The sequence below is a fragment of the Salmo salar genome, chromosome 08, assembly GCF_965601325.2.
Source record: "Salmo salar chromosome 08, fSalSal1, whole genome shotgun sequence".
In the NCBI taxonomy this organism is placed as follows: domain Eukaryota; kingdom Metazoa; phylum Chordata; class Actinopteri; order Salmoniformes; family Salmonidae; genus Salmo; species Salmo salar.
In genome coordinates, this window is record NC_138298.1 from 33,290,244 (window position 1) to 33,315,000 (window position 24,757).

Consider the following 24,757-nt stretch of genomic DNA (forward strand, 5'->3'; position numbering starts at 1 on the left):
TCTAACAGCGGAGTAGAACAGCGGAGTAGAACAGCGGCGTAGAACAGCGGACGTAGAACAGCGGCGTAGAACAGCGGCGTAGAACAGCGGCGTAGAACAGCGGCGTAGAACAGCGGCGTAGAACAGCGGAGTAGAACAGCGGCGTAGAACAGCGGCGTAGAACAGCGGCGTAGAACAGCGGCGTAGAACAGCGGCGTAGAACAGCGGAGTAGAACAGCGGCGTAGAACAGTATACAAGAGATGTGTAGCGCAGGGTTGTGGGTTGGATTCCCGCTGGGCCCACCCATATAACAATGCATGCCCCCACTACTGTAGGATACACGTCTGTTGAAGGCCATATTATAATAATAGTACATTATGGGCCTAGTACCATTTTGGATGAGCCCCTAGACCAGTGGTTCCCAAACTACGGGTCGCGACCCCATGTGGGGGTCGCGGGAAAATTTCACAAATCCTGAAGAAAAGAAATGATAATATGGTCTTTGTAATGTGGTTAACCTTTACATGGAAATGGAAAGTGTTGAAATGTAAAAGAGCCAATTGAACCAGAGACCAAGGAAAAGGCTGTGCTAGACTGGTGAATGGGAATCTAAAGGGAACACACGGTCCTCTCCCTCACAGCAGTAAAACTCACCGTACCGTTCAACAGCTCATATCCAGGTCAACATGGATTTAACACTATTCTAAGTCTGCATTAGTGCCGCGTTCAAGACAACTGGGAACAGGAAAAAACAAGCTCCAAATGAGTTTGTTGTTGTTGCTGAATGGTCATCAACTCAGAAACTCAGGCATCTTTCTAGCGCCGACTTTCCGACCTGAAGACCACTGACGTCATGATTTGACCTCAGATTTTTTTCCCAGAGTTTCCAGTGGTCTTGAAAGCACCATAAAACCAGATATGGATCCTGGTTGGATGAGACAGCAGAGATGACCACGCCCCCTGACTTGGAGAGGCTCCGACATGCACCAAGCCACACCCATCTCATTAGTGGTGGTGAGAGACATGATGTCAGAGACATGATGTCAGAGACATGATGTCAGACTCATTTCTAATGGACTGTCACAGTCCCACATTAAACCTAAACATTGGCTGTTAATTACAGCCTTTCTTTTCACATGGTCAGGGTGAGAATTCTCAGATATCAAAATGGGGTGGTAGACAGAAACAGTTTGGTAGCCCCTGGTCTTGACAGTCTCTACATTTTGGACGAGAGTTCCTTCTCCTGACGCCTTTTGTGGGCACTGAACACCTCAAATCCCCCACAGCAATAAGATGATAGTGCCCCCGATGTCTCCCCATTTCCCCTTAAATCTGCATGGCTGTGAACACCTCTCACTCTCTCTAAATGTTCAACATCAGCCTGTACCAATATAGAGTTAAATGTTCAACATCAGCCTGTACCAATATAGAGATAAATGTTCAACATCAGCCTGTATTAATATAGAGTTAAATGTTCAACATCAGCCTGTACCAATATAGAGTTAAATGTTCAACATCAGCCTGTACCAATATAGAGATAAATGGTCAACATCAGCCTGTACCAATATAGAGATAAATGTTCAACATCAGCCTGTACCAATATAGAGTTAAATGTTCAACATCAGCCTGTACCAATATAGAGATAAATGTTCAACATCAGCCTGTACCAATATAGAGATAAATGTTCAACATCAGCCTGTATTAATATAGAGTTAAATGTTCAACATCAGCCTGTACCAATATAGAGATAAATGTTCAACATCAGCCTGTACCAATATAGAGATAAATGGTCAACATCAGCCTGTACCAATATAGAGATAAATGTTCAACATCAGCCTGTACCAATATAGAGTTAAATGTTCAACATCAGCCTGTACCAATATAGAGATAAATGTTCAACATCAGCCTGTACCAATATAGAGATAAATGTTCAACATCAGCCTGTATTAATATAGAGTTAAATGTTCAACATCAGCCTGTACCAATATAGAGATAAATGTTCAACATCAGCCTGTATTAATATAGAGTTAAATGTTCAACATCAGCCTGTATTAATATAGAGTTAAATGTTCAACATCAGCCTGTACCAATATAGAGATAAATGTTCAACATCAGCCTGTACCAATATAGAGATAAATGTTCAACATCAGCCTGTATTAATATAGAGTTAAATGTTCAACATCAGCCTGTATTAATATAGAGTTAAATGTTCAACATCAGCCTGTACCAATATAGAGATAAATGTTCAACATCAGCCTGTACCAATATAGAGATAAATGTTCAACATCAGCCTGTATTAATATAGAGTTAAATGTTCAACATCAGCCTGTACCAATATAGAGATAAATGTTCAACATCAGCCTGTATTAATATAGAGTTAAATGTTCAACATCAGCCTGTATTAATATAGAGTTAAATGTTCAACATCAGCCTGTACCAATATAGAGATAAATGTTCAACATCAGCCTGTACCAATATAGAGATAAATGTTCAACATCAGCCTGTATTAATATAGAGTTAAATGTTCAACATCAGCCTGTATTAATATAGAGTTAAATGTTCAACATCAGCCTGTATTATCAGCGAACTGATCGATATATACATCGGTCAGGCTCTAGTTAAAAAGTAGTGTGTGTGTGTGTGTGTGTGTGTGTGTGTGGTGTGTGTGTGTGTGTGTGTGTGTGTGTGTGTGTGTGTGTGTGTGTGTGTGTGTGTGAGTAGAGAGAGGGCAGAGAGACAGAGAGAGAGAGGGCAGAGAGAGAGAGGGCAGAGAGAGAGAGGCAGAGAGAGAGAGGGCAGAGAGAGAGAGGGCAGAGAGAGGACAGAGAGAGGACAGAGAGAGGACAGAGAGAGGGCAGAGAGAGGGCAGAGAGAGGACAGAGAGAGGCAGAGAGAGGCAGAGAGAGGGCAGAGAGAGGGCAGAGAGAGGGCAGAGAGAGGGCAGAGAGAGGGCAGAGAGAGGACAGAGAGAGGGCAGAGAGAGGCAGAGAGAGGCAGAGAGAGGGCAGAGAGAGGGCAGAGAGAGGCAGAGAGAGGGCAGAGAGAGGGCAGAGAGAGGGCAGAGAGAGGGCAGAGAGAGGGCAGAGGAGGGCAGAGAGAGGCAGAGAGAGGCAGAGAGAGGCAGAGAGAGGCAGAGAGAGGGCAGAGAGAGGGCAGAGAGAGGGCAGAGAGAGGCAGAGAGAGGCAGAGAGAGGACAGAGAGAGGCAGAGAGAGGCAGAGAGAGGGCAGAGAGAGGGCAGAGAGAGGCAGAGAGAGGCAGAGAGAGGCAGAGAGAGGACAGAGAGAGGCAGAGAGAGGCAGAGAGAGGCAGAGAGAGGCAGAGAGAGGGCAGAGAGAGGGCAGAGAGAGGCAGAGAGAGGCAGAGAGAGGGCAGAGAGAGGCAGAGAGAGGGCAGAGAGAGGGCAGAGAGAGGCAGAGAGAGGGCAGAGAGAGGGCAGAGAGAGGCAGAGAGAGGCAGAGAGAGGGCAGAGAGAGGGCAGAGAGAGGGCAGAGAGACAGAGACGAGGAGAGAGCGAGAGAAAAAGAGGGGGGAAAGACACACAGAGAATGTGAGAGGAAGAGTATTTTTTCTCCTTCCTCTTCTCCCCAAAGCAAACAACTGTTTATCTGGAAGGACAGAGAGAGGAGGGGGGGGGGGGGGGGGGGGGGTGAGACGTCAGACCTGTTCTCTTCCTTGTTTGTGATTGTTATCAGGGCTATTTTAGGATGCTACCAGGAAGTCGTTAACACACTACAGCCTGACTGGGCTGCTCACAGAGGAGAGAGAGAGAGGATGATGATGGAGAGATGAGAACAGGGAGGACGAGAGAGAGAGAGAGGATGATGGAGAGATGAGAACAGGGAGGACGAGAGAGAGAGAGAGAGAGAGAGAGAGAGAGAGGATGAGAGATGGGAATAGGGAGGACGAGAGAGAGAGAGAGAGAGAGAGAGGATGATGGAGAGATGAGAACAGGGAGGACGAGAGAGAGAGAAATGCGAGGGAGGAGAAAGACTAGAGAGGAGGGAAAGAGGGATAGAGAATTATGGAAATCTAGAAATATGAATTATAATGATAAAGAGCAATCCTCCTTTTTCAACCAACCAACCACTCCTCCTACTCAGAACCACAACATTTACATCAAAAAGGGACAATCACTTTCAAACAGGTCCCAAACGTGTCACTTCTTCTCCTGTCCAAAAGACTCTCTCTCTCCCCTCAATGTTTTTTCTTCATATTGTCTCTGCAGTATTATCAGATAATGTGTTGTTTCTCAGGCAGTGTTTCTGCAGTACCCACTGTAGCACAATTACTGGCTGTTGATGCAGCCTAGGGCACCACACATACACTAACAAGCACGCAGAGGCACAGGGACACACACACACACACACACACACACACACGTGCTCTCACGTAGACACACCCACTTGCACGCAGACACACACACTCGCAAGGAACGTTGATAAAAAAAGTAATGGAGGAGTTTGACAAGAAGGTGTTTCTCCTGCAGGAATAACATCACAGAGACACAGAGGACACACACAGTCAGGGTGTTCATGTTGGTTTGGTTTGGTGTGTGTGTGTGTGGTGGTGTGTGTGTGTGTGTGTGTGTGTGTGTGTGTGTGTGGTGGTGTGTGTGTGTGTGTGTGTGTGTGTGTGTGTGGTGTGTGTGTGTGTGTGTGTGGTTTGGTGTGTGTGTGTGTACACAGGTAGCTAGGTAAACCGGAGCCTGCAGAGTAATTCCTACTTAGATGAGGATTTGGCCTCTCGGTTGTCGTGGGCGCGAAGAGCAGAGAGAGCTTTAGTGGACTAAGCCAGCTAGGATGAACAAGAGATCACCTCTGGGGGTGGACGGGAGGACAGGAGAGGGGGGAGAGAGAGGTAGAGAGAGAGGAGAGGTAGAGGGGAGAGGTAAAGGGGAGATGAAGAGAGGAGAGGTAGAGAGGAGAGGTAGAGAGGAGAGGTAGAGAGGTAGAGAGAGGTAGAGGAAAGAGGGAGAGGTAAAGAGGAGATGTAGAGAGGAGAGGTAGAGAGGAAAGAGGGAGAGGTAAAGAGGAGAGAGAGGAATCCTGTCATATGGATTGTGTTAGCAGCACATGTCCCTCAGAGCCAAGCTGATGTCCACTGTGTCCCATCTGCCTCATGCTACACAGGGTGACGACACACTCTGTGGTGTGTGTGTGTGTGTGTGTGTGTGTGTGTGTGTGTGTGTGTGTGTGTGTAAACCTCAACACCATATCTCTGGGTTTAGTGTTGCTAGTATTGACATAATGAACCAAACACAAGGCCACCAGGAGGGTAACAGTTAGTGTTACTGAGTAGATGGTTCTGCTCACAGCGAGTCAGATGATGGACTGGGGAGAGAGGAAGCCCTGATGTCCAATCATAACAGATGATACACATTTCCTGAAAAGCCACCACACACATACAGTGCATTTGGAAAGTATTCAGACCCCGTGATTTTTTCCTACATTTTGTTACAGCCTTGTTCTAAAACAGATTAAATACATTTTAACTCATCAATACCCTATAAATGACAAAGCAAAATGTTTGCAAATTAAAAACAAAAATACCTTATCTACATAAGTATTCAGACCCTTTGCTATGAGACTCGAAATTGAGCTCAGGTGCATCCTGTTTCCATTGATCATCCTTGATTGGAGTCCACCTGTGTGTACATTTTATTGATTGGACATGATTAGGAAAGGCACACACCTGTCTATATAAGGTCAGAGCAAAAACCAAGCCATGAGGTCATGGGAATTAAACGTTGAGCTCCGAGACAGAATTGTGTCGAGGCACAGATCTGGGGAAGGGTACCAAGAAAGCGTGCAGCATTGAAGGTCCCCAAGAACACAGTGGCCTCCATCAATATTAAATGGAAGAAGATTGGAACCACCGAGACTCTTCCTAGAGCTGGCCGCCCAGCCAAACTGAGCCAGGTGGGAGGTTGGTCTGGGATGTGACCAAAACCACAATGGTCACTGACAGAGCTCCAGAGTTCCTCTGTGGAGATGGGAGAACCTTCCAGAAGGACAACCATCTCTGCACCAATCAGGCATTTACGGTAGAGTGTCCAGACGGAAGCCACTCCTCAGTAAAAGGCACATGACAGGCCGCTTGGAGTTTGCCAAAAGACACCTAAAGGACTCTGACCATGATAAACAAGATTCTCTGGTCTGAAGAAACCAAAATGTAAGTATTTGGCCTGAATGCCAAGCATCACGTCTGGAGGAAACCTGGCACCATCCCTACGGTGAAGCATGGTGGAGGCAGCATCATGCTGTGGGGGTGTTTTTCAGTTGCAGGGACTAGGAGACTAGTCAGGATTGAGGGAAAGATGAACGGAGCAAAGTACTGAGAGATCCTTGATGAAAACCTGCTCTAGAGCTCTCAGACGAGGGTTCACCTTCCAAGAGGACAATGACCCTAAGCACACATCCAAGACAACGCAGGAGTGGCTTCAGGACAAGTCTCTAAATGTCCTTGAGCTGCCCAGCCAGAGCCCGGACATGAACCTGATCTAACATCTCTGGAGAGTCCTGAAAATAGCTGTGTAGCATCACTCCCCATCCAACCTGACAGAACCTGAGAGGATCTGCAGAGAAGAATGGGAGAAACTCCCCAATACAGGTGTGCCAAGCTGGTAGCGTCATACCCAAGAAGACTCAAGGCTGTAATCACTGCCAAAGGTGCTTCAACAAAGTACTGAGTTAAGGGTCTGAATACTTATGGAAATGTGACATTTCCATAATTTTTTATAAAATGGCAAAAATGTCTAAAAACCTGTTTTTGCTTTGTCATTATGGGGTATTGTGATGTCATTATGGGGTATAGCGATGTCATTCTGGGGTACTGCGATGTCATTCTGGGGTACTGCGATGTCATTCTGGGGTACTGCGATGTCATTCTGGGGGTACTGCGATGTCATTCTGGGGTACTGCGATGTCATTCTGGGGGTACTGCGATGTCATTCTGGGGGTACTGCGATGTCATTCTGGGGGTACTGCGATGTCATTCTGGGGTACCAGGATGTCATTCTGGGGTACCGCGATGTCATTCTGGGGTACCGCGATGTCATTCTGGGGTACCGCGATGTCATTCTGGGGTACCGCGATGTCATTCTGGGGGTACCGCGATGTCATTCTGGGGGTACCGCGATGTCATTCTGGGGGTACCGCGATGTCATTCTGGGGGTACCGCGATGTCATTCTGGGGGTACCGCGATGTCATTCTGGGGTACCGTGATGTCATTCTGGGGTACCAGGATGTCATTCTGGGGTACCAGGATGTCATTCTGGGGTACCAGCGATGTCATTCTGGGGTACCGCGATGTCATTCTGGGGTACCGCGATGTCATTCTGGGGTACCGCGATGTCATTCTGGGGTACCGCGATGTCATTCTGGGGTACCGCGATGTCATTCTGGGGTACCGCGATGTCATTCTGGGGTACTGCGATGTCATTCTGGGGTACTGCGATGTCATTCTGGGGTACCGCGATGTCATTCTGGGGTACCGCGATGTCATTCTGGGGTACCGCGATGTCATTCTGGGGTACTGCGATGTCATTCTGGGGTACTGCGATGTCATTCTGGGGTACTGCGATGTCATTCTGGGATGTTGTGTGTAGATTGAGGGCATTTCTGTTTCATTTAATCAATTTTAGAAAAAAGCTGTAATTTAACAAAATGTGGAAAAGTAAAAGGGGTCTGAATACTTTCTGAATGCTCTGTACACACCATATATAACATAGTGGACTGGGAACTGGGTCATTCATAATTAACGTGTGTGTGTGTCAGGAGCGGTTGGCCAGCATCAATAATGTAAAGTGGGGCTACATCTCAGACACAAGACACACAGCTAGCTGATAGCTAACTGGCTAATCACACTAATAAAACAAGCCTCAACAACATGGGGGTGTTTACATTTGTCCTGTTAGACACTTGTACAAGTCTGGAACAGAACAGTGGTTCTTCATATCCCAACTCCCCCTGAGATACCTGCAGCCAGTGGGGTCACGGCCAGGGTTAAGAGACTTGGTCAAGGGCACAGCAGCTGATTTTTTACGTTGCCGGCTCTGGGATTCAAACCAGCAACCTTTTGGTTACGGGGCCAATGCTGTAACCTCGAGGCTCCCTGCCACCCCTATATCTAGGTCAGGCATGGGACATGTAGATGGATGTGTAGCTGTCTTCTCTCTATGTACGTGTGTGTGTGTGTGTGTGTGTGTGTGTGTGTGTGTGTGTGTGTGTGTGTGTGTGTGTGTGTGTGTGTGTGTGTGTGTGTGTGTGTGTGTGTACACAGTGCATTCGGAAAGTATTCAGACCCCTTCCCTTTTTCCATATTTTGTTACGTTACAGCCTTATTCTAAAATTGATTAAATCAAATAAAATCCTCAATCTACACACAACACCTCACATTTCTGTGTGTGTGTGTGTGTGTGTGTGTGTGTGTGTGTGTGTGGTGTGTGTGTGTGTGTGTGTGTGTGTGTGTGTGTGTGTGTGAGAACCTGCGTCGTGTATGTAAACATGGAATGATCCTTGTCTGCCAGTGAGTGTCTTCAGCAGCTATTCTCCTGTGATGTTGCTACAGTTCAACAGTCACAACACACACAGTGTCTTCAGGTGTGTTCAGCTATTCTCCTGTGATGTTACTACGGTTCAACAGTCACAACAACACAACACAAACAACACAGTGTCTTCAGGTGTGTTCAGCTATTCTCCTGTGATGTTAGCTACGAGTTCAACAGTCACCACAACACAACACAACAACACAGTGTCTTCAGGTGTGTTCAGCTATTCTCCTGTGATGTTGCTACGGTTCAACAGTCACAACAACACAACACAACAACACAGTGTCTTCAGGTGTGTTCAGCTATTCTCCTGTGATGTTGCTACGGTTCAACAGTCACCACAACACAACAACACAGTGTCTTCAGGTGTGTTCAGCTATTCTCCTGTGATGTTGCTACGGTTCAACAGTCACAACAACACAACAACACAGTGTCTTCAGGTGTGTTCAGCTATTCTCCTGTGATGTTACTACGGTTCAACAGTCACAACAACACAACAACACAGTGTCTTCAGGTGTGTTCAGCTATTCTCCTGTGATGTTGCTACAGTTCAACAGTCACACACAACACAACAACACAGTGTCTTCAGGTGTGTTCAGCTATTCTCCTGTGATGTTGCTACGGTTCAACAGTCACCACAACACAACAACACAGTGTCTTCAGGTGTGTTCAGCTATTCTCCTGTGATGTTGCTACGGTTCAACAGTCACAACAACACAAACAACACAGTGTCTTCAGGTGTGTTCAGCTATTCTCCTGTGATGTTGCTACGGTTCAACAGTCACCACAACACAACAACACAGTGTCTTCAGGTGTGTTCAGCTATTCTCCTGTGATGTTACTACGGTTCAACAGTCACAACAACACAACACAAACAACACAGTGTCTTCAGGTGTGTTCAGCTATTCTCCTGTGATGTTACTACGGTTCAACAGTCACAACAACACAAACAACACAGTGTCTTCAGGTGTGTTCAGCTATTCTCCTGTGATGTTGCTACGGTTCAACAGTCACAACAACACAACACAACAACACAGTGTCTTCAGGTGTGTTCAGCTATTCTCCTGTGATGTTACTACGGTTCAACAGTCACCAACAACACAAACAACACAGTGTCTTCAGGTGTGTTCAGCTATTCTCCTGTGATGTTGCTACGGTTCAACAGTCACCACAACACAACAACACAGTGTCTTCAGGTGTGTTCAGCTATTCTCCTGTGATGTTACTACGGTTCAACAGTCACCACAACCCAACACAACAACACAGTGTCTTCAGGTGTGTTCAGCTATTCTCCTGTGATGTTGCTACGGTTCAACAGTCACACACAACACAAACAACACAGTGTCTTCAGGTGTGTTCAGCTATTCTCCTGTGATGTTGCTACGGTTCAACAGTCACAACAACACAAACAACACAGTGTCTTCAGGTGTGTTCAGCTATTCTCCTGTGATGTTGCTACGGTTCAACAGTCACAACAACACACACAAACAACACAGTGTCTTCAGGTGTGTTCAGCTATTCTCCTGTGATGTTACTACGGTTCAACAGTCACAACACAACAACACAGTGTCTTCAGGTGTGTTCAGCTATTCTCCTGTGATGTTGCTACGGTTCAACAGTCACAACAACACAAACAACACAGTGTCTTCAGGTGTGTTCAGCTATTCTCCTGTGATGTTGCTACGGTTCAACAGTCACACAACACAACAACACAGTGTCTTCAGGTGTGTTCAGCTATTCTCCTGTGATGTTACTACGGTTCAACAGTCACAACAACACAACAACACAGTGTCTTCAGGTGTGTTCAGCTATTCTCCTGTGATGTTGCTACAGTTCAACAGTCACCACAACACAACACAAACAACACAGTGTCTTCAGGTGTGTTCAGCTATTCTCCTGTGATGTTGCTACGGTTCAACAGTCACAACAACACAAACAACACAGTGTCTTCAGGTGTGTTCAGCTATTCTCCTGTGATGTTGCTACGGTTCAACAGTCACAACAACACAACACAAACAACACAGTGTCTTCAGGTGCATAAAGAGCATTCAAACACACACTATGTTTTCACACTTGTTACATTCAACACACACACAGTCTCACACAAACACTAATGGGTCATCAAAGCCCTACTGTAGAACAAGATGTGATCCACTCAATCACCTCCAACACACAGGCCTGTGTGGAAATCCCCTGTTGTGGTCGAATAGTCAGGCCCAGGATGTATCTAGTCTAGCAAGTAGACGAAGAAGTCTTCAATACACATTCTTCTCTGCTGGGACTTTGGCCATTGTTGGCACTACTATCCACAGAGGTATTTTAGTGAAGAACATAACACGCACACACACACAGGGACACATACACACAGTTCTCTGTGTACACAGTGTGAGGCTGTGGAGAGAGGCCTAGTACAGGGTGCAGGCCGGCCTGATGAACATGTCAACATGCCTGGAAGGAGGGGAATGTGGTCACATAGCCTGGCCAAATTAAAAACATCCAGAGAGAGAGAGAGAAGGAGAGGGGGGTATGAAACAGAGAGAGGTAGAGAGGAGGAGGAGAGACACCGAAAGGAGGAGGGGAGAGCCAGAGAGAGAGAAGGAGAGGGGGTATGAAACAGAGAGAGGTAGAGAGGAGGAGGAGAGACACCGAAAGGAGGAGGGGAGAGCCAGAGAGAGAGAAGGAGAGGAGGAGGAGAGACACCGAAAGGAGGAGGGGAGAGCCAGAGAGAGAGAAGGAGAGGGGGGTATGAAACAGAGAGAGGTAGAGAGGAGGAGGAGAGACACCGAAAGGAGGAGGGGAGAGCCAGAGAGAGAGAAGGAGAGGGGGGTATGAAACAGAGAGAGGTAGAGAGGAGGAGGAGAGACACCGAAAGGAGGAGGGGAGAGCCAGAGAGAGAGAAGGAGAGGGGGGTATGAAACAGAGAGAGGTAGAGAGGAGGAGGAGGAGGAGGAGAGACACCGAAAGGAGGAGGGGAGAGCCAGAGAGAGAGAGAGGAATCCCAGAGAGAGAGAAAACAGTAGAATATGAAGAGAGAGAGAACACCACAGCTCTAAGCCCTGTTGTGACTGAGGTTGTAGTTTGGCGGGTTGTACACTGTGTGTGTGATGTCGGCGTCCACGGGCCTCCTAGACGTCCATGGGCCTCCTCAGTGTGTGTGTGTGTGTGTGCCAGCTCCATGCCAGCTCACTGGGTTAAATATAGCTAGTGGGCAGCGGTCCCAGACTGTATTAACAATACCACCACCACTTTAGATAATACTGACACCGGATAGCAGGGGAGGAGGAGAGGGGGAGGGACACTGGAGGGGGAGGATAGGAGGAGGAGGAGGGACACTGGAGGGGGAGGATAGGAGGAGGATGATAGGGGGAGGGACACTGGAGGGGGAGGATAGGAGGGGGAGGGAGGGGAGGGAAGGATAAGAGGAGAGGGGGAGGGACACTGGAGGGGGAGGAAAAAGTTAGGAAGAGAGTAGAAGAAGGGAAAGGATAGGAAGAGAGGAGAATGGTAGAGAGGTAGAGTCAGAGGGGAGAGGAGAATGGTAGAGAGGTAGAGTCAGAGGGGAGAGGAGAGGAGAATGGTAGAGAGGTAGAGTCAGAGGGGAGAGGAGAGGAGAATGGTAGAGAGGTAGAGTCAGAGGGGAGAGGAGAGGAGAATGGTAGAGGTAGAGTCAGAGGGGAGAGGAGAGGAGAATGGTAGAGAGGTAGAGTCAGAGGGGAGAGGAGAATGGTAGAGAGGTAGAGTCAGAGGGGAGAGGAGAATGGTAGAGAGGTAGAGTCAGAGGGGAGAGGAGAATGGTAGAGAGGTAGAGTCAGAGGGGAGAGGAGAATGGTAGAGAGGTAGAGTAAGAGGGGAGAGGAGAGGAGAATGGTAGAGAGGTAGAGTCAGAGGGGAGAGGAGAGGAGAATGGTAGAGAGGTAGAGTCAGAGGGGAGAGGAGAGGAGAATGGTAGAGAGGTAGAGTCAGAGGGGAGAGGAGAATGGTAGAGAGGTAGAGTCAGAGGGGAGAGGAGAGGAGAATGGTAGAGAGGTAGAGTCAGAGGGGAGAGGAGAGGAGAAGACCATGAGGGGAAGAGGAAGGGAGGAGAGCAGAGGAAGAGGAACACCTCAGTGGGACAGAAAATGAATGAAACTCAGCCACCCACACTCCATCCATTCTGCCAGGAGAGAGTGTGTGGATCTTTCCATAACAGAGTGCATGCCAAGGATAGGAGTCGCGGGACAGATACTAACTCTGGCCTGAGCTGGCATGTCTGTGTCCAACACTACACACCCACAGTTCTGTAAACCTGAATGTTTCTCTACTGTGTAGACTGCTAATAAAGGGTTTATAACCCCTCCCTGAGTATTAGACTAGTTATAACCTGAGGGTTACACTACTGACCTATAACACACTGCTCTCCAGTCAGCTTCAACACACCGCTGTGGAACGAGCCACGGAACCTCCCAGAGAGAACAACTCAGAAACACTAAGAGAATACAATGGTAGAGTGGTAACACTTCACCTCTGGTGGAGGAACGAGGGACAGAGACCCCGACCGACAGACAGACAGACAGACAGACAGACCGACCGACAGACAGACAGACAGACAGACAGACAGACAGACAGACAGACAGACAGACAGACAGACAGACAGACAGACAGACAGACAGACAGACAGACAGACAGACAGACAGACAGACAGACAGACAGGTGTGTAGGACTGGAGAGAGAGACAGACAGGAGGGACAGGTGTGTAGGACTGGAGAGGAGAGAGAATCTGCCCTCCGATATGAGCTGATGTAATGTACATGTTGATTAATATTGGTGTCACTCACTGTATAAAATGTCCTATTCTACACTACTACTCATAACAATATACACTACCTAGATATCACTGATTATTAGACCACTTGAAAAGGCAAATAGCCTTCTGAGGACATGATCCCAGACATGGTAGTAGGCTGTTCATATGACTTCTTGCACTGAGGTAGTCTACTCTCATCTCCAAAGAGACAGTCTCTCTCGCCAGACTCAGGGCTCAACGGCTGTGAGAAGAGACTACCACAGAGGAGACCTTCCTAAGCCTGTAATAGTGGTGGCTGATGGGTAAAGGCAGCATGAAATCCAAAGGGTTCCCTCTCACTCTAATAGATCCCTAATGTTTACCATAATTACAGGGGCTGTCGTGCCTCCCCACGGGTGTGTCTGGGACCTTATGGGGCGAGAGAGAGAACCTAGGCTCCATCCCAAATGGCACCCGATTCCCTATTTAGTGCACTACTTTTGACCAGAGCCACATGGAAGAGGCTGCCATTTGGGTTGCAAGCCGTTTTGCAGGGCTCTACAGAGCGACCATTTCACGCGCACTTCAATACTATTCTACAGTACCGTAATCCGTTCTGCTCTGACATCGCTCATCCATACAGTCTTAATTAATACCTACTTAGATGTGTGTATATGTTGTGTAATTTGTTAGATATTACTTGTTAGATATTACTGCACTGTGGGAGCTAGAAACACAAGCATTTCGCTACACCCGCAATAACGTCTGCTAATCACGTGTATGTAACCAATAAAATTGGATTTGACTTGATGAATGTATAGTTCTGTAAGCTACTGACTGAGCCTTGGTTTGCTTTGCAACATATAGAGTGAATACATAGAGCCATCTAGCTGCAGCCCAGTAGTTGGTGTCTTTCTGGGCTCAGGCAGGGAAAGGGAGATTGAAGAGAGAGTGAAAATAAAAGAAATAAAATGGTGCTACTGTTTCCTTAAGAATAGCTACTGGGCGGTTCGGTTAAATGTCCACCCGAAGCGGGAGGTCGTTTTTCTATCGCAATCACCGCTGCCTCTCCGCGACATACGACTGTTAAAAACGGCAGGACGAGGGGGAGTAGCGTTATCTCCTTGTTGTTTGCTACCTAGTATGTTGCCTCCAGAAACGAGAGCGCCAACGAGATACCACTTAGCATTTCAAAGGCGTATTGGCCACGGCTACAACAAAAGGGGCTCTGTCGGCGCATTCCGACTCGCTGTGGTCGAGGTGTGAACGAACAAGGACAGAGATAATTGTCTCTTGGTTTCTCCTTTTCACAGAAGCTCATGGTTTTAAAGTCGTGATCCCAGAGACCGTTCACACCGCACAAACCAACAGCCGTGCTAAAGAGGGACCCTCCCTCGGATGGTGCCAACACATGCGCAGATCAAGTACACTGCTGGATCGTCAATTATTATATTAAGACGTTTACATGTCCTAATAATCCGAAACATTCAAAAATATATATAAAAAAAATAATGACTGTTTACTCGGCGTGTGCTTACTATGATTTTGACCTTACACCGATTATGATAAAACGACTATTGCATAATCTGCCTAATGACAATCAGGGTCATATCGAATTATTAATGTGCATGTAAACGTCCAATTTGTCATGATACAGTCGGAATACACAATAATGCATTGGCCATTGTCTGTTCATCTAGCTCTATCAAAAGCAAAAGTTGCCCATCCACATAATAGTGTAGTATTAGAATAGTCTATCATTACCCCCCCCAACTAAGTTCAGACAGCAGCCTGTAGGTTTACTACGTCCCTGTCGGGTAGCTTCTTGTTTTATCAAGATGTCTACTTCTACTAGCTTATTATTCTGTCTGTTTCCCTCTCACACACCTTGACGAGACTGCCAAGTAGAAATCACGACAGGAGAAATGTAGTCTACTATAGTCCTCTCGACCGTTTGTAGTATAGCTGGAAATGTGTTTTACTGTTAACAACTGAAACCTGCTGGCATCACTGTGATCAACCGTGGGCGAGAATGGTTGCTGAGCAGGAAAACAATGTTGCAACAAATTTCCGCACAGAAAAATGTAACAGTTAAACGACCAAAAACAAACGAGTCATGTGGAACTTCGTGGACAGTTCAGAAGTAATCCTCTTATCAAGTAGTCCCCAGAAAAAGTGTTGAAGCAACGAGCTGTGGACACTTTCCCCGGAGACATAGCTCCCCGTGCTAACGCCAGCTCGGGCGAAAAGCTAAGCAACATAGCCCTCAAAAAGGGCTACCACAAGTTATTTTATGGAAATATAACAAGTCGCAGAGTTAGTTGTTGGCTGCACGTTAGTGGACTGTGTACTTAGTAAACACAAGCGCATGTTGAAACACTGTTTTGTAACAACCGTAGAGAGAGTTGACAGCTTTTCACTGAGCGTCGTTACAACAATGTCCTCAACAACTTTTCCAGCGGGGGTGAAGGAGTTGTGTCCCAACTGAGCGGGGTGGGTGGTGTGTGTGTACTATGTAGGGTAGACTAAAACACCCTGGACTGGTACCGGTCTCTAACTCACCGCTATAAGTGTGTTGTTCCTCTGCTCCGTGGAAGACGCCGACTCGGGGTCTTGCTGTTTACTCTGATGCTTGCTGTTGGCACATTTCTTGGCCCTCTGCTCCAAGCTCCGCTGGTACAGACTCACCGTCTCCCTCCGTTCAATCTCCAGCTGCTCGGCGTGGGCTTGCTGGTAACGGTTCTCACAGTTGACGTGGTGCCGCCTGCACCCCTCTATCCTCTGCCGTAGCCTCTCCACTACCGTGCTGTGTTTGGGGATGCCCACGTTGTTGGGGTTTCCACCCGGGTTCATGGCATTGTTGTTGATGCAAATGTTACTGCCGTTCGCGGCAGCGGGGGTTGCAAAGTCCCCCATCATTCACCCGAAATGCTAGTATTTTGGACTAAGTTTTTCTTCCCCTCAAGCCTCAAAGTAGTCTCTTCGTCTTCTAGACTAAATGTTACTGGGAGATGGGAGATGGTAGTTAGGCTAAATGACGAACAAGACGGACCGGGTGATTCAAATGACCGTAAGGACAGTAAACAAACGGTGATCGGTGTTGATTGCTGTTCCCTCCTTCGGGACAGGACGCGGTGTCTCCACCATTCAACACTGTTTTCAAATATCACCTTGTCCCGTTCATGAAAAACACCGATCACAATATCCCATAGCCCAGCACGAAGGCTTCAAGACCGAGCTAGCTGCTCCGTAAATCAACACAACAACCGCGGCCAGACTATTAGTAAAGGTAATAACTCCATAGGAAACAACCGGATATTAAGCTACAGGCGATCATCACTACCCCCGAACTCCACTCACACACATAACAGACCGACGCTGCCTCGAGCTCGCCGTTGTTTTATTATGTTGTCCTTTGTGAAAAAGTTTTGCTGTTTGAACCGAAGGGGCTCCGGAGTTGCTCCGTGAACTTGCTGCATTTCATTGGTTAGGTCGGTAAAAAAATCCCTGAGCCGAACGTGAAGAAGAGTTGTCGTGATGGGGATCCGGGTCCCGTGAACTGGTGCACAGCGAAATCCTCAAGACACCGCGGTGTCCGTGATCTCTCGGCTGGTCGCTAGTAGCTGTTCGCTGCCACCATCACAATAATCAAGACCTATCCTCCTCCATGCCAGCGGAGCGATATCAGGACAAGAGTTTAGTCAAAACCAGCTAGAGGCTGTGAGTAGCCCGACGGCACCGAGGAAAACCCGGAGTGGAGCGGCATGTTCCAGCCACGCCGGATCGGTAACGAATAAACAGTAGAATGAAAGCACAATACATTTAGGCCTAGTGGCCGGTCACTGTACTTACCACCGGGCAATGCAACGTCAAAGCAATGTTGTAGCTCACAAATATATAATGGCAATTCAAATCAAATCAAAGTGTATTGGTCGCATACACATGTTTAGCAGATGTTATTGTGTAGTAGCGAAATGCTTATGTTTCTAGCTCCCAACAGTGCAGTAATATCTAACAATATAAAACAATACACGCAAATCTAAAAAGTAAAATAATGTAATTGAGAAATATTAGGACGAGCAATGTGAGTCCGGAATATATATATATATGATAGAACATAGATATGGACAGTATTATGATAGAATATATAGTATATCTGTAGAATATGTAGTATATCTGTAGAATATGTAGTATATCTGTAGAATATATAGTATATCTGTAGAATATGTAGTATATCTGTAGAATATATAGTATATCTCTGGAATATGTAGTATATCTGTGGAATATGTAGTGTATCTGTAGAATATATAGTATATCTGTAGAATATGTAGTATATCTGTAGAATATATAGTATATCTCTGGAATATGTAGGATAGAATATGTAGTATATCTGTAGAAAATAGTATATGTAAAACAATAGTTAAATAGGATACATTTGGACTAGAATACAGTATATACATATGAAGTGGGTAAAACAGTATGTAAACATTATTAAAGTGACCAGTATTCAACGATTATGTACATAGGGCAGCAGTCTCTAAGGTACAGGGTTGAGTACAGGGTGGTATGCCGGCTAGTGACAGTGACTAAAGTTTAGGGCAGGGTACTGGGCGGAGGTAGACCAGTGGTGACTATTTAACTGTCTGGCCTTGAGATAGAAGCTGTTTTTCAGTCTCTCAGTCCCAGCTTTGATGCACCTGTACTGACTCCACCTTCTAGATGGTAGCGGGGTGAACAGGCTGTGGCTGAAATTTCTCCAGCCTCCTGAGGTTGAAGAGGTGCTGTTGTGCCTTCTTCACCACACTGTCTATGTGAATGGACCATTTCAGAATGTCAGTGATGTGTACGCCGAGGAACTTGAAGCTTTTCACTTCTCCACTGTGGTTCCGTCGATGTGAATAGGGGGGTGCTCCCTCTGCTGTTCCCTGAAGTCCACGATCAGCTCCTTCGTTTTGACGACGTTGAGGGAGGGGTTATTTTCCTGGCACCACTCTGCCTGGGCCCTCACCTCCACCTTGTAGGCCGTCTCATCATTGTTGGTAATCAGGCCTACTACTGTTGTGTCGTCTGCAAACTTGATGATTGAGTTGGAGACGTGCGTGACCAAGCAGTCATGGGTGAACAGGGAGTAAAGGAGGGCACGCACCCTTGTGGGGCCCCTGTGTTGAGAATCAGCGTAGTGGAGGTGTTGTTGCCTACCTTCAACACCTGGGGGCGGCCTGTCAGGAAGTCCAGGACCCAGGTGAACAGGACGGGGTTGAGACCCAGGGTCCCGAGCTTAGTGATGAGCTTGGAGGGTACTATGGTGTTGAAGGCTGAGCTGTAGTCAGTGAACAGCATTCTTGAATAGGTATTCCTCTTGTCCAGATGGGATAGGGCAGTGGGCAGTGTGATGGCGATTACGTCATCCGTGGATCTATTTGGGTGGTATGCAAATTGCAGTGGGTCTAGGATGTTGGATAAGGTGGAGGTGATATGATCCTAAACTAGTCTCTCAAAGCGCTTCATGATGACCGAAGTCCGTGCTACGGGGCGATTGTCATTTAGTTCAGTTACCATTGCTTTCTTGGGTTCAGGAACAATGGTGGACATCTTGAAGCAGTTGGTGACGGCAGACTGGGAAAGGGAGAGATTGAATATGTCCGTAAACACTCCAGCCAGCTGGTCTGCGCATGCTCTGAGGACGCGCTTAAGGATGCTGTCTGGGCCGGTAGCCTTGCGTGGGTTAACACGCTTAAATGTCTTACTCACGTTGACCACGACGAACGAGAGCTCACCGTCCTCATGAGCGACGGTGTCCCTCATCAGTGGTGTTTGTATTTGTATTTTTGAGAGCCTTTAGAAGGCGTTTAGAGCAAGACGTCAGTGTCCACGACGTGTCTGGTTTTCCCTTTATAATCTGTGATCGTCTGGAGTCCCTGCCAAGTACGTCTCATGTCTGAGCTGTTGAATCGTGACTCCACTTTGTCTCTGTACTGACGTTTTGCCTGTTTCATTGCCTTACAGAGGGCACAACTGAACTGTTTGTAGTCGTCCATGTTCCCAGTCACGTTACCGTGGTTAAATGCAGTGGTTCACGCTTTTAGTTTTGCGTGAATGCTGCCATCTATCCACGGTTTTTGGTTTGGATAGGTTTTAATCATCACAGTGGGAACAACATCCCCAAGTTATTATATATATATATATATTTTTTTTTTTTTACAGAATTGAACCATTTACCAAAAGGGCATAATTTATGGTTGCGTAGAACACACACACACACACACACACACACACACACACACACACACACACACACACACACACACACGCACACACACACACACACACACACACACACACACACACACACACACCACACACACACACACACACTCTCTCTCTTTGTCTATGATCCAATAGGGTTGGAGCTGACTTGGTGGCCCGGGAGTGTGTGTGTGTATTACATCCTTTTCTAGCTCCCCGAAGGTCCAACACACAGGAACAAAAAGAGAGAGGAAGGCAAAGGACATGAAGTGGACGTAGGGCAGGTTAGAACCTGTCAGTTTCCTGACCCCACATCACAGAAGAGACCCTCATCATCCCAGCCATTATGATGTCACAATGCCATGGAACATTCTGACATCTCATTGTGATTGTGACATCACAATAACGATTAGTTCAGAGAGAAATTCATACACCTCTCCATTGTGATGTCACAATAACAGATTATTGGCAAAATGACATAAAGATAATATTAACTATAATAATTTATTCAACTTTATTCCAAAGTGCTTGAAAAAGCAAAACAAACAAGAATGAAAAAATACGGATTTATGATAGAGAAGGTGTGGACTCTGATTTTTGGCCAGAGTTGAAAGTTGAGTGTTTCAAGCCTACAGCATATGGAACCACATGGCTTGAGCAGTGGGAAGAGGTCAACAGGGGGAGATGAGTAGGTCCTCCATTGGCAGGCAGCACAGTTCACTCTTCATTGAAGGCGCCTCACCAGCGCCTCGCCACCCCGCCGTTGACTCTCTGGTCTTGTAGAACGAGATGAAGTTAGTTTTTGACTTCTCTCTCACTCAGGATAATGATGACAGCCTGCTCATAACTTCGTAGGAAACCTGAGCAATGAAATCGTCCCTACCTGCTCGCCATGCATTGAAGTTCTCTTCATTGGGTCAGGAAGCTGTAGAAGTAACAAAACATAGGCTGAAGTATTCAAATCAAAATACACTAGCTAGCTAACCTGGTAGCATTGCTAGCTAGCTATCTTCAGAAAGATGATTTACTGTGAATTCACGGGCAGGAAACAAATAGATGCAGTCCAAACTTAATCTAGACACAATTGGCAATAATAAATAAAAAAACACTGAAAAATGATTAAATATTTACAAAATGTACAGGAGCTCTCTGCCTAGGCGACCTCACGGTGCTATAGCAACCATGGAACTTATTAAATAATCATTATTTATATTTATTATAATTTATTACATTTCTTTAGTGCTTTTCATAGAATCTCTAAGAGCTTCAAGAGCAAAACAAACAAACAAGTAATATATCATGACAGGTCAACCAATAGAGGCCAAGTCTTTGAAAGCTGCATCCTCTGAAGATAGAGAGGGTCAGTTCATGGCTTGAGGGGAGGGAGCTAGATAGAGGATGCTAGATGATATTGATGGAGTCTGCTGATAATCTTGTAGGAGGGCACGTCTGGGAACCAGCCTGAGTCTTACAGCCACTGGACTTCTCCTCTTCCAGTCTGCGTAACACCCACTTGGGTGATTCCTCAGCAGCTCTGGGCGCCAGAAAGATCACCACACAGAGTTCAGATGAATAGCCAGTCGTCCTCACTACGAGTCCTCTGCCTCAGCACTGCTCTGTTCCTCTGTCTTCCATTCCTCTCACGCTTCAGGCGACCCCTTATGTTCTCAAAAGATCAGGAATTGGCAGCCAGGTGAAACAAAAAAGACGGAATTGTGTCCAGATTCATAAAAAATATAAAAAAGATAGCTGGCCAAGCCAAAAAGTTTTAACCTGTCAGTCAATCTGCAAATTTGTGGCTTAAAAACACCAGATAAATGCATTAAAAACTCTCCGTTATCAAAAACAAAACAGCTGCTAAAAGAACACAATTAAAAACACCTAAAAATAACTAAATACGTGAACATTTATAGGAGCTCTTTGCTTAGGGCACCATGGCAACTATAGAACTATGTCAGAATTTAACAATGATTTCATTGTTTTAGCACTATGCTCAGAGTTCTAAAACTACGGCATGGGAAATGGTTCAAAACTACGGCATGGGAAATGGTTCAAAACTACAGCATGGGAAATGGTTCAAAACTACAGCATGGGAAATGGTTCAAAACTACAGCATGGGAAATGGTTCAAAACTATGTCAGAATTTAACAATGATGTCATTGTTTTAGCACTATGCTCAGAGTTCTAAAACTACGGCATGGGAAATGGTTCAAAACTACAGCATGGGAAATGGTTCAAAACTACAGCATGGGAAATGGTTCAAAACTACGGCATGGGAAATGGTTCAAAACTACGGCATGGGAAATGGTTCAAAACTTCGGCATGGGAAATGGTTCAAAACTACGGCATGGGAAATGGTTCAAAACTACGGCATGGGAAATGGTTCAAAACTACGGCATGGGAAATGATTCAACGCACCAATAAATCAGCACAACCTTTTTCAGCTTTTCATATTGGCGAGGTATTGGAGGTAAAATTGGGAGCATGTGTACTGTGCTAATGACGATGCAAAAAAGAGCAATGGAGAGCAATGTACAGTATGGTGAACTTAGCAAATGAGGCATGGGGGGGCCGCCATTTTGTGAGAGCTAGATGAGCAACGTTGGCAACAAATCAAGAACCATTGTCTTTGTCTGTACTCTGTTTCTTATGATTTCCTCTTCTTTATCACCTACATGGTAGTAAATTCATCCATCACAAAAACATTTTGATCCACATCTGTGTTTTTTCTGGACAGATTATAATAACTGGCATAAGTACTCTCTCTCTCTCTCTCTCTCTCTCTCTCTCTCTCTTTCTCTCTCTCTCTCTCTCTCTCTCTCTCTCTCTCTCTCTCTCTCTCTCTCTCTCTCTCTTTCTCTCTCTCTCTCGCGCACTCTCTCGCGCGCTCTCTCTCGCTCTTTCTCTCTCTCGCTCTTCCTCTCTCTCTCTCTCTCTCTCTCTCTCCTCTCTCTCTCTCTCTCTCTCTCTCTCTCTCTGCTTAGTCATGCTTGGTGGTAACATGACACAGTGACTAATCTATTTCTCACCAGGCATTACGTTGCAGTCTAGTACAGGACAGTATGTCTGCTCCTCAGTACAACAACACGTAAACATAGCGATTCACCTGTGTGTGTGTGTTTTGCTGTAACTGGTGCTGCGGCCCTGTCCGACCAGCTTAGTGCCAGAGGAATGACTGGAATGTTGTTGTCCACACACACCACCCCCACACGTGTTCATCTCTAACAACACTAACGGACACTGCTCCCTTCCATTTCCTCTCTCTCTCTCTCTCTCTCTCTCTCTCTCTCTCTCTCTCTCTCTCTCTCACTCTGTCTCTCTCTGTCTCTCTCTCTTTCTCTCTCTCTCTCTCTCTCTCTCACTCTGTCTCTCACTCTGTCTCTCTCTCTCTCTCTCTCTCTCTCTCTCTCTCCACCCCTCATCACTTCTTTATCTCTGCAGAGAACTAGTGACCTGCAGCAGTATTATCTAGAATGTACTGGAGCCAACAGAGAGTTCCTTTACATTTGTAAATATTTGTTTTGAACTATTTTTTTGCTAGCATAAATCCACTTCAATCAGTGTAGATGAAGGGGAGGAGACAGGTTAAATAAAGATTTGTAGGCTTCGAGAGAATTGAGACATGGATTGTATATGTGTGCCATTCAGTGTGTGAATGGGCAAGACAAAAGATTGAAATGCCTTTGGTAGTAGGTGTCAGGTGCTCCGCTTTAAGTGTGTCATTAATTGCAACGCTGCTGGGTTTTTCACTCTCAACAGTTTCCTGTGTGTATCAAGAATGGTCCACCACCCAAAGGACATCCAGCTAACTTGACACAACTGTGGGAAGCATCGGAGTCAACATGGGCCAGCATCCCTGTGGAACGCTTTCAACATTTTGTAGAGCATCCCCCGACGAATTGAGACTGTTCTGAGGGGAAAAGGGGGTGCAACTCAATATTAGGAAGGTGTCCCTAATGTTTTGTCCACTCAGTGTATATCGATCCACAGTGTTTTAAGACGGTCTAGTCAGACGGTTTGCGAAGACAATTGAGAGGTTAGCTAACTGGCTAGCTAGCTATTGTTTTTATTTGAACAAGATCAGAAGAATTGGCTTGGAGATGGCTTGTTGAAATTGAGTGGATCTCCCGAGTGGTTACTCCAAGGTGGACTTTTCCAGTAACTGACAGCAGTGAGCGTTTGGCGCCCGAGCGGTGCCTAGCTGGCATCACCCTGGTGGGTTCTGGAGGAGTAGTTTACCACTGAGCCTGCAGAGAGGCTGGGGATGGCAAGGCCCTGATCAACGGCTCTGGACCTGTCTTCCTGATGTGTGTGTCCCTCCATCTGCTAACGAGCCGTGGACTGTGAGGCGGAGGAGTGATGGTGGAGTGGAGACAGGAATCCAGGCTGGTGGAGTTGGATGTTGTCTGGACATGCCCACCTCAGTGGTAGATCATTGTCCAGCCCCACATGAACTATCATCAATAACTGAATTCTTGTTTTTTTGTTGTTTTTAAAGAGTCTTTTGAGATTCTTCATTTAATGAAAAGCGCTATATCAAATAAATGTATTATTATTATTTATCTTTGAGTTAAGCAGTTATTGTTATGTCACAATGGAGAGGTTATTTATCACAGGTTATTTGTTTTTTTGGTAACCCAGCACTGGGTAAACATTGGACAGAACACACTCTGGGTTATTTTGACTCAGCCATTTGGGCTGTGTGAATAACCCAACATGTTGGGATTACCCAACCCTGCCTTTGTCACGTCCTGACCAGTAAAAGGGGTTGTTTGTTATTGCAGTTTGGTCAGGGCGTGTCAGGGGGTGTTTGTTTAGTGTGTTTCGGGGTTTTGGTTTATGTTCTATGTTTTCTATTTCTATGTGGTTTTTCTAGTTTTTCTATTTCTATGTTGGGGTTTTGGAACGACCTCCAATTAGAGGAAGCTGGTTGTCGTTGCCTCTAATTGGAGGCCATATTTAAGTGGGTTAGTTTTCTCTTGTGTTTGTGGGTGGTTGATTCCTGTTTAGTCTGTGTACCTGATGGGACTGTTTCGTCATTTGTTTTGTTCAAGTGTTTTGTTTTTTCCTTCGAATAAAAGAAGATGTTCAATATACCCGCTGCAGTTTGGTCCACTCCATACGACGAATGTGACAGAACCACCCACCAAAGTAGGACCAAGCAGCGAAGGAAGGAGCAGCAGGAAAGTTATTTGGAGTCGTGGACCTGGGAGGAGGT

At 46.2% G+C, this 24,757-nt stretch overlaps 1 protein-coding gene across 1 annotated transcript in view; it reads right to left on the bottom strand.

Moving 5' to 3' along the window:
* Positions 1 to 17,044, bottom strand: part of maml3 (mastermind-like transcriptional coactivator 3) — a 242,519-nt gene extending 225,475 nt beyond the window's left edge. Inside the window, exon 1 of the mRNA XM_045723115.2 lies at positions 15,856 to 17,044. Within this exon, the coding sequence (XP_045579071.2) occupies positions 15,856 to 16,212 (357 nt within the window). The 5' untranslated portion in view covers positions 16,213 to 17,044. The remainder of the gene's footprint in view (positions 1 to 15,855) is intronic.
* Between the last annotated feature and the right edge of the window lie 7,713 nt (positions 17,045 to 24,757).